Source organism: Aricia agestis, chromosome 4 (assembly GCF_905147365.1).
Source record: "Aricia agestis chromosome 4, ilAriAges1.1, whole genome shotgun sequence".
NCBI lineage: Eukaryota > Metazoa > Arthropoda > Insecta > Lepidoptera > Lycaenidae > Aricia > Aricia agestis.
This window is the reverse complement of record NC_056409.1, coordinates 11,667,314-11,678,626: the sequence shown is the minus strand read 5'-3', so window position 1 is coordinate 11,678,626 and position 11,313 is coordinate 11,667,314. Positions and strand designations below refer to the sequence as shown.

The 11,313-nt window shown below is 33.7% G+C and overlaps 1 protein-coding gene across 1 annotated transcript; it reads left to right on the top strand.

Annotated features, from left to right (window-relative positions):
- The first annotated feature begins 147 nt into the window (after nt 1–147).
- LOC121726523 (protein phosphatase 1B-like) lies at nt 148–11,305 on the top strand. Its single transcript, XM_042113917.1, has 4 exons — nt 148–1,302; nt 1,965–2,082; nt 8,604–8,730; nt 9,299–11,305. Exons 1-4 carry the CDS (start codon nt 490–492, stop codon nt 9,402–9,404), a joined length of 1,164 nt encoding a protein of 387 aa, XP_041969851.1. The 5' UTR covers nt 148–489; the 3' UTR covers nt 9,405–11,305.
- The last annotated feature ends 8 nt before the right edge of the window (nt 11,306–11,313 follow it).

The window sequence follows — 11,313 nt, the reverse complement described above, 5'->3', positions numbered from 1 at the left end:
TTGTATAATTGAGAATTCTATCATCAAATATATTTCAAATATTTTTGTTTATAAATTGTATTTTTCTTTCAAGTTTCATGATTCATGATTCATCTTTGGACCCTTCTTTTTTCCCGTTGAATAGGCAACAGTCACAGTCCATAGACAATTACTATTTATGTCCGCCATTCATTCTTTTGAGTTGCTTTTTCGTTTTACAATTTCATAGAGTGCGCGATTTGTCATCGGTTTCAACGCAAAAATAAAACTCTTCCCAATTACGTCGAATGTTAGAAGCTCACAATCTACCTTCAAGGGATTGATATTTCATTGCTAGTTATTCGTACAGTGTGTCATTCCTTCCACCTGCGAACATTGAATCGAGATCATATTATCTGAGGCTAGTAATGAGCTTCATCACCATAAGCCCCTGCAGCTGCGAAATATATTCAAGTGCCTGATGGTGTGGAAAGTATGTGCGATTAACAAAGTATCACAGAAGGACTCAGCATGGGGGCCTTTCTAAACAAACCTGAAACTAAGAAGTACAACGAAACTGGGGAAGGTAACGGTCTTCGCTATGGCGTGGCGTCTATGCAGGGCTGGCGCGTGGAGATGGAGGATGCTCATCACGCCCAACTCACACTGAACGGAACATTATCAGATTGGTCGTATTTTGGGGTATTCGATGGCCACGCGGGAGCTAGGGTTTCGGCGCATTGTGCTGAAAACTTGCTCGAATGCATTCTGCAAACGGACGAGTTTAGACGCGAAGATATAGCTGAAGCTATACGGACCGGCTTTTTGGATCTAGACAAGAAAATGAGGGAGTTGCCTGAACTATCTAATGGGCAGGAGAAGTCCGGGTCTACCGCCGTCTGCGCATTCGTATCGCCAAAACAAATCTATATAGCTAATTGTGGGGATTCCCGAGCGGTCCTCGCTAGGAATGGCATGCCTATATTTGCTACAAGAGACCATAAGCCGGAATTACCTTCTGAGAAGTCTCGCATAGTGCAAGCCGGAGGCACAGTTTTAATACAGCGTGTGAATGGCAGTTTGGCTGTATCTCGAGCTTTAGGGGATTATGAGTATAAAAAGGTATTTGACCGAGGTCCATGCGAACAGCTGGTGTCACCGGAGCCTGAGGTATCTATACACGAGAGGTCGGAGGGCGAGGATGAATTTCTGGTGCTGGCCTGTGATGGAGTATGGGATGTGATGACCAATGAGGATCTGTGTGCTTATGTGCATTCATTATTGCAACTCACCGATGACCTTGTAGCCATTACCAATCAAGTTATTGACACATGTTTATATAAGGTTTGTAATATCACAGATGTTTTAGTATCAAGAGTTACCATTTTTAAAACCCACTTTTTACAATTAAAACTGCATATTTTTTAAAACTTTAACAGTATATAATATATTTGTTTTTAAATTAATGCTTCAACTCCAAAACAGTCGAATTTGATCACAAAAACAATAGATTTGTTGGTATCCACGATCGAGGGATTAATAAAGTAGTTGTAAGAAAAATAACTTAATAAAACATTACTGTAAATTTTGGCACAAATCTCATACAGTTTTTAAATGTACTATATAGAAATAAAATTTTTATCTTGAAAAACGTCGATAACAACATGTGACAGACTGACTTAGAAAGTAGGCCCTTCAATTATAATTTTGTTTGCTGATCATTATAACCAAAAATACCTTACAGATTAGTGCTGGCAGGTTGCCAGTAACATTTATATTCCCTGCCATCATGTTAACTGGCTTGTGTTAGCACAGGGAAAACAAAAGAAAGGTTCACGTATACCTGCAGAAATACCAAAAAAAAAATAAAAATAAAAATAGATAAAATAAACCATCTATCAATCCTGCTTATTGCCAAATTGTTTTAGTTAAATAATTTTATGTTAATCACTAATATTGCTTCTATCGTTTCATACAGCATTACTGAAATTCTTATAAATTTTCAGGGAAGCAAGGACAACATGAGTATTGTGTTGGTGGTATTCCCCGCTGCACCCAAACCAAACCCTGAGGCGCAGAAAGCGGACCGCGAACTGGATGCTACTCTACGACAGAGGCTTACAGGTTGTTATCACTCACTTCTGCATGTGTGCTCCCACAAACGACTCAACAATCAGACAGACACACGGACTGACGAAACTCAGACAAATGAAACAAGCAACACAGATGAAAGTTAATAGATAATGCAGATGTAGGTCCTCTAAAATAATTGCTTAAGCGTTTCACACACGGTGAAGATACTATAATATTTTATCTTAAGATGCCCAAATATAAAATAATATAGTATCTTAGGCTATCACACACGGCTAAGATACAATATTATTAAAAATCTGTTCATTTCCTTACGAGTCTGCATAATATTTTGTATCTCAAGATAATATATTATTATGAAGACACAAAATATATTATATTTCAGTATCTTAAGATATCGCTTGGTATCTTAAGATACTGAAGATGAAATATATATTAATTTCTATGGTGAGTGATATTCTAAAATATGCTCTAAGATAATATTATATATTTTATATTATCTTCACCGTGTGTGACGCCCTTTAGTAATATGGTATGACCTCAGGGTATGATCAACTATTATACATATTTGAATCATAACTACTTATGGGTAGTCGCATGATTTAAGTAATTTAATAGTAGGCCTGTCATCTGGGGGCCTACCATGAGCTCTTAAAGCAGTATTACTTTAATATTACTTTTGAATTTCGCATAAACAAACATGATCTCTATTTATATAAACATAGCTATGTTTTTTGTTTGTGCGAAATCTGAAAGTAATATTAAAGTAATACTGCTATAAGATGTCATGGTAGGGGGGCAGTGCTTTTATATCAGAGGGTACAAATTTTACGGTACAACAATATTTTAAATAACATAAGATATATTATTTATTTACAATTTTTATTTTTGTTATTTTTATACACTTAACTTATTTTAATTTTGTTATGTTTGTATATTAAGTTTGATGGTTTAGACAAATTTTACAAATATATACCTAACAAAAAATAAATTAATTAAAATAAATTTTGTGGTTGAATCTCTGAATCTTTCTACAGAGCTTTTATTAAGAAGTAGAAAAGAGATTTAACTTAGATATAAAATAATACTTTCCTGATTCTTCTGAGATTTTAAACTACTTTATTAGCTGAGTTTTAACACAGCAAGCTTTATCCTTTTATAGTTTAAATGTTACTTGTAGAAGAGAATGGTATTTTAAGTGATTTCAAAAAAATATTTTATTGTAAAACTTAGGCTCACTTTATATAAAAAAATGTGGGTTAGGGGGGTGTTACATTATCATTTATATATGATCACTAGCTGTCCCGGTGAACTTCATGTCACTTTAAAACCTTTCCTGGACTTTTACGAATATTTTAAGACTAAAATCAGCCCAATCCATCCAGCCGTTTTCGAGTTTTAGCGCGACTAACACATTTGAAAATCCATTTTTATATATAGGTTTAAAGAATTTATTCTCAGAAGACATACAGTCACTTATATGAGAACTTAAAACTAAAGTTACATTTTGTTTACAATGGTCATATTACAGTAATATGTAGATACACAGTAGTATAAGTTGTTTTAATAATATTTTGTGTTCCACCAACAATATATTTCATATTTGCTTTAAGTCAGTTTAATTACTATTATTTTATAAAAATATTAAACTAGCGGGCTCGACGCGATGGCATCGTCCCGTCAGATCTATTGTGTTATTTACAAATAGAATTAATAAAATCTGTTCAGGTGTACCATTATATTACATTTGCTTACACAATATTATTACGTTTAGCAGATTCACTCTATGGTTTCACTTTAGATTTCTATGATCATATATAGGATCCAATATATATGATCATTTGATCATATCTGCATATTACATTATCATATTTCATTGATCCTATTTTACGTCATATGTGGTTTCAATAGCCAATGGAGAGCGCTAACGCTGACAGGTATTGACGTCAGGGTTACTAGATCTCAGAGAATTCGATTTGTCAAAAGACATCGTCATTTTTAATATGGATTGTTTTTTGTTATTTCAGCAAGATTATTCAAGTATATAATTAGAAAAATAATTACATTACATTATTTGAAACATATTAACGAACAAGAAATTAAAAACTCTTTTTTATATTAAATAACTGGCAACACCTATTTCTATGACCGTATTGGATCCAATCTCTCAGCAAATGTCAAAAATCTTTGATCAAGGAAGAAATGAATCATATGTCTATATTACATTATCCAATATCATTGATTCGATGATCTCGGATCCAATATATATGATAATCTAATATCCCCCTTAGCCAAACTCTCTTGTGTCAAATTATTTGGATAAATAGTATTATAATAGTTATTATTTATTGACATGTAAATAGTTTGTAGGTTAATTATACAAGTGAGTACTTAAAATAAATTAACGGAATAAAGATAAGAAGGTTAATAATTTAAATATTATGTACTTACTTACAAATACAAAAATATAATAATCCTCATAATTTAATAATAATTAAAGATTAACTCTAAATAACAAAAAAGTAAAATTTTACTAATATTGACATTACTTTATTAATAATGGTAATTAAACATTGAACATATTTTGTGATTAATGAGCTTATTTAATTTTAAAACTTAAATCATAAGATACATATGTATCTTATGATTTAAGTTTTAAAATTAAGTACATAATATTACAATATAAAATAATATTAAATTCTATTTTTTTTTAATACTTTTAATGTAATTTAAAACCATTCCTTCTTCTTTACTAATATTATAATAAATAAATATTTAAGGTACAAAATGTGTTCTATAAAATACTAGGTGCTTTTAGTGTACAATTTCACTCGCATGGATTGGCACTAAAATCTCCTTCATTAGGTAGCCTAAAATATATTTCCTTATTTAAGTTTATTTAGATCAGGGAAATAAGTTATCTAATAATTATATATTAGTCCAAAAAGCAAATAAAAAATGTTTTAGTGCTTACATAATATTATAACATCATTGTAATATTTTGGGTACTAGACATCTGACATTTAAATAATCCCTGTGATAGTGTGCCAAACTCTTTGATATGCAAATATAAACTTTTTATACTTTAAGATCAGCCTTTTCTCTAGTCTAGAGTTAAAGGTTCAAGATGTTTTATTAGTCTATTTAAAAATCATCTTATAGTTATTGTATACTTGTATCCCATTTAAATGTCAAGGACGTAAATATTATACCTATAACTAGAAGTAATCAATAAAACATAAAACAATACATATCAAATGTCGTCATAACAGTATAAAAAAATCTCCACAGCCGAACATATTATAACCTCCTCCTTTTTGGAAGTCGGTTAAAAATAGATGAAACGTTGTGTCCAAATAATGGTAATAATTCCAACTTCATGTTGGTACTTGGTCCAAATAGTAGAAATAAGGTAGAAGTAGTTAAAATAAATTTTAATCTAATGTTTAAGTCTACGAATAATAAAAACTAAGGAAAAGTAACTCCGTCAAAAAACATGCTCCACAATACTTGTCAAAAAAGTGTACCTTAGGTACACATTTCAATACATTTGCAATATTTAGATGACCTTGAGCGGTACTAGGCTGACGTTACATGACAGATCAAAAGGAACCAAATTTAAAACGGTAATAGTATGGGAGTTACGATTCCTTAGTTTTTATTATTCGTAGGTTTAAGTACAGATAGGGGCATATTAGATTATCATTTATATTGGATCATGTATATGACCATATATCTGATCCAATATAAATTATCATTTGATCATATCATTGATCCTATTTTACGTCATATGTGGTTGCAATGGCCAATGGAGAACGCTAACGCTGACAGGTACTGACGTCAGGGTTACTAGATCTCAGAGAATTTGATTTGTGAAAAGACATCGTCATTTTTTAATATGGCTTGTTTTTTTGTTATTTCAGCAAGATTATGCAAACTGTGTATAATTAGAAAAATAATTACATTACATTATTTGAAACATATTAACGAACAAGAAATTAAAAACTTTTTTATATTAAATAACTGGCAACACCTGTTTCTATGACTATTGGATCCAATCTCTCAGCAAATGTCAAAAATCTATGGTCAAGGAGGAAATGAATCATATTATGTCTATATTACATTATCCAATGTAATGGACTCAATGATCTAGGATCCAATATAAATGATAATCTAATATGTCCCATAGAGAAAAGTTAGGTCATTCACCTTTAGCTGCTAATAGGCTAGCAAACATAGGTCAATGGAAGTATTTCTATATGTCGTGCGACCGGCGTATAGACATTACTAGGTATTTATCTCTCATATTTCTAAAGTTTGTTCCCCAGACAGAGGATTTCGACAGGCGGCCGAACTTTAGCATATAAATTAGTTGTTACCAGGATTAGATTTTATTAATTTTATTAACATTATGTGATAAATGTGTGATTTTTTCACAGCCTTATGTTATAATCTATTAACATAAAATATATTTCATGTTTTTTGTTAAATTGTATTGTATACATACACTAACTGTGTTAAGCTTGATACATATTTGAAATTTGAATGCTTAATGTAGTGTATTGATGAATAAAGACATGCCCCGCCTACTTGGGTAGGTAGTAGGGAGAGTGGAGTGGTCGCTCGACTTCGGTCTGACGATCACTTCTTCTATCAGCTACGAGCCCAAATGGTGGTGGTGTTGAGTGATATAACATTATTCTGTGTTTTACTCTCCCTACAAGAATGTACAAATTGTACACTTAAGAAGGGCCAGTACTCAGATAAAATATTTTATAGAATATTATAATATTTTATCAACAAAATTAAACCACACTACCACCATTAAAAACCACACCCACCTTATCTTATCAAGAACAAAAACTGAAGAAATTGCAGTAGAGCTGCATGAGTTGGTATTAATTTGTCTGTTATAAATTAAATATTATAGTATATTTTAGTATTGTATTGCATGCGTAGTTGCGTGTTAGGTACTATTAGAGAAAGACATTCCTACGAAGATGGTGGTTCTATGTTATCTGGTCGGGTTATGTCATGATCTAAAAGCTTCTGAGATTTGCGCTGGCCATAACAGCGAAACGACCGTGCGTCGTTGGAGCTGAATGAATTACTTGCATATTTGTGTGCGCTAAAAGTCAAAACAATAGAAGACGGTGTCAGAGCAGCGCATATTACTTCACTTTTTTACTTCAAACTCCTGTCTGACGTTCCGTGAAATCATCGCATCCGATAACGCAATTTGACATGTTATAAAATATGTTTCTAAAACGTCGACGTTGCTTCGGTTACGTGCCGCAACGCAACAGAGTAATTTAGCCACGCTCTAAATTATAACCCGACTAAATTAGGCAGGTCCACCATGTGTGTATGAATTAATTTCTCTGATGGTACCTACATACATGTAAGAATATGTTCTTGTCATTATACTCCTCTTGGCAATGGGATGAATGAAATACAACCATTCCTGAAATACAGTTCAATTACCTTATTTCACTACTAAATAGAGTATGAAAAAAATATGTATTAGTCAGTTTAACACTGGAGTAAGGCGTGTATGTATAAGTGAATTGTTTGTATATACTTACAGTATAATATTATGCTCCGAAGTCACACTAACGGGAATCGTTCAAACTTCGAGGGTATTATCGTGATAATGACTTTCCCATTAGTGTGGCTCCAGGACTAGTTTTGTATGAAGTGATTAACGAAAGAATTTTGCATGACAGACACATGCAAGAATTTAATATCATCACAATTTTCCACGCATTTCCTTCTGCGTGTGCTGAAAGGATCGTATATTGCTTCAACTGAACTAGAAATTATAAGTACTTATACGAATAATTATTTTTACATTCATTTGTTAATTTATTGTTAAAGGTATGTTTATGTTGTTACAACATTATATTTTATTAAAGTACTCGTAATCAGTTCAAACCTAGTTTCATTGCTTTAGTCCTGACCCCATTTATTTCGTGCTAGTATATTCGAGACGAAAGGATTAAAGCAATGAATGCGTAGTCATGCAGCCTCTCTGCGAGCGATTGCGTCAATGAAGAAACATTTTTATAGGCGAAGCCATATGCATGACATATAGGGATAATCTTTTGTCCATTAACAATCCAATTATACCTATGTATTCGTCGTGCGCATCAGTAAAATTATACTGCTTTTCTAATACTCTGATTTCCGTTAGGGCTTCTGTTAAGAAATTTAATTAGTAGTCGCATATTGACAGAATCTATATTAGATCAGAGGCAACTCAAGCGAGAGTTCGTTGAACTATTGAAATTCTCTGGTCTGAGAAACCTAAGTATGATGTAATCTATGTCGTATGATATAATGTTGTATAGTAATTGTAGTTATCATTTCATGACAACACTTGCAAGTCGTCTTCGTTGTAGAAATTCTGCACAAGCTATTTGTGAAATAGCTTGTGCAGAATTTCTTTTTTCACTCCTCGGTCCTTCAATGCGAGCCTGGATGAATCTTTATCTGCTTTTCCAGTTTAAAAAAAAATAAGCCGAAGCTGTAACTTTTTAAAATAAATTTTTCAGCTCTCATCGAGCAGAACGCTAGCACCGACGATGGCGAGGACAGCTCTGGTCGCTTTACCCAGGTTCTGAAACAGTTAGTGCAAGAGAAGATCCCCGGCCTGCCACCGGGAGGGGGGCTCGCCGCTAAGTAAGTACTTTTTTTTTTATTTTTCATGGTCTAAAGTTAAGCGCTCGGCGAAACTCGGACACGTGTTGGCATCTTCAGTGATAACTGTGATCTACAATACGTGCCGTTCTATCGCTGATCTACTAATAGTTTGTCTCCGTAGATCACACCAGTCACCACATAAGGGAACAAGAATTCGAACACTGTACATTTTTGCCTAGCAATCTTTAACAATTTGCGTGGCCAATACAAACATGAAAACCTTTTTGATAAAAAAAGGTTTTTTTTTTCAAAAAGGTTTCATCATCATCAGCCTATTGCCGTCCACTGCTGAATGTAGGCCTCCCCCTAGGGGCGCTAAAAATCTTGGGCAGCCCTCATCCATCCGCTGCCAGCTGCTTGAATTGCAGACCAGCCCAAGCGTATTCTTCTACTCGCCTCTATCTCAAAGTTGTGCCGCCCTAGTTGAATTGTATGGCCAAGATATACGTATTCTTACACACCTTCGAGACTAGCGCCATTTACGACGACATGTATAATCTAAGTAGTACTTGAAATTATGGCAGTTAATCGTTATGTTCTATTTCAGGCAAGCACTACTAGACAAAATATACAGAGAGTTTTATCCGGAACACCCCGATAGCGCCGAGACATTCGAGTGTCAGGAGCTCGCAGACGGCTTCGACAACAACTAGACCCCGCCCACCGCCCCGCCCACTCACACAGAGCCCCGTGTGATTCACGCAACCCGATTGCAATATCATACATATCTCTACCATAATCGTTCAGACATGAAATTTCAACATATATTCTCCATGAATATTATACGGACCAATAGTTAATCGTCGAAATTATTACAGCGTTTGAGTATACACTTAGTTTTAAAATGATAAGAAACAAGAATCATGTCGAGTCTCTCTGTGAGTCGGGAGTACGGGAATTTCGTATGAGATCTTTAACCCTGTATACCGACGTCGCTTGTATAGTGGGGTAGCAGTAGTACGTCAAGCGGAGTTGTACTCGTTTTATATAAAGTTGACTACCTATTTTGTACATAAAAATGTCTCGTTTTAACGTAGGAGTACAATTCTTGCACTTCTGTTCCTTCGTCTATGTGAATTGTCGTTAGATTTAATCGCTTTGTAAAAAACCTGCTTAGTCACAGAGTTGTCTCGTGGAGACGACCGTCTACGGTTCTGGCGACACCGCCGAATACGCTACAAGTCCACCTTTACCGCTGTAAATGGAGTTATATTTAAAGCTGTTTGCACACTGACGCCGCGAACCGCAATGCAGCGACTGACAGATCTTCTGTCTCACACGTCAGCTGTGAGTCGTTAGGTTGTATCTCGCTCTCGCTTTTTTACGGTTTGCGGCGCTAGTGGGTAAACTACCTAAGAGGTCACGTTTAATATCTTCGGCGTTTTCAATTGGAAAGAATATGTGAAGCACAAATTTTGCGTTAACCCCAAAGGCGAACGTGCTAGTTATAGTTTTGTATAGCTGTGCAGGGGTCTCGAGTTCCGCGGCGTTTATTATAGTTTCATACATTAGTTTTCAATTTTTTTTTATTCATAAAATTGACCCTACCACACGTCATAATAAATTTTATTGAAATTTTTTTTGTGTTGTTTTTGTAAGGTTAGGAAACAGGCGAAAAGATTTGTGGTAAATGTTTTCAACATACCCTCATTTTTATATTGCTTATTATAGTTCTGTATGTTGCCAGTATAAAGCCAGCTTGTAATGCCGGCTAAACTTTGTGCACCTGTGTCCTGTACATACTTCGTTAGTTATAGTTTATGCTTCATTATGATGGATAAATTTCAACACATTACATATTTTAAAGTCCATAGTGTTTGTACTTAACTTCCAAAATACGAAACAACCATTATGCTATGGAAGTCAGTATTCATTCTTCTTTCTGTAAAATTCATTTTTGCATATATTTTTCTCTGCTAATTATTTGGTTTAACTTTTTTATATTATATAAAAATGAATGCAAACTTAATTTAATGGTTGATTAATAAGTATGTAAACATTTGTATATCTCTGGAAATATATTTTGTCAAGTTTTAAGCAATATAAAGTTCCATTGCCATTTTTTAAACTTTTTCATGTATATAAAGGAAAATACATTTGTACCTGTTGAAACGGATCTTAGAATTGTATTGGTAAAGAGATCTATATTTGCATAATGCCAATTTTAATCTTACTCTCTTATTTTGAGTCCTATTTTCGTTAAAAATACAACAATAAAATATTTGTGATTAAGATTGAAATTGGCCTAAGAATTCACAACGGATTGTTGAAAAATTTGAAATGTTATTATTACACTTTGAATGGAATTGTATAATATCGTATCGTTGGTTCAATTTACACTAGTATCTACAGACTTAAGTTTATTTTAGGTGATGTATTTTGTGAATTAGACCAAAAATATATCTGGCAGTGGGTTTATGAAATAGTTTTGTCGTCAAAGGCGAATAGTTAGTAGGTTTGTCTGGTTGTTTTATTACGTTTCCTGACGAATGTCGACAATTGTGTCTCTTTATACCTAGTAGACGCTTGAACAATAAATAAATACCTGTACGTACATCATTT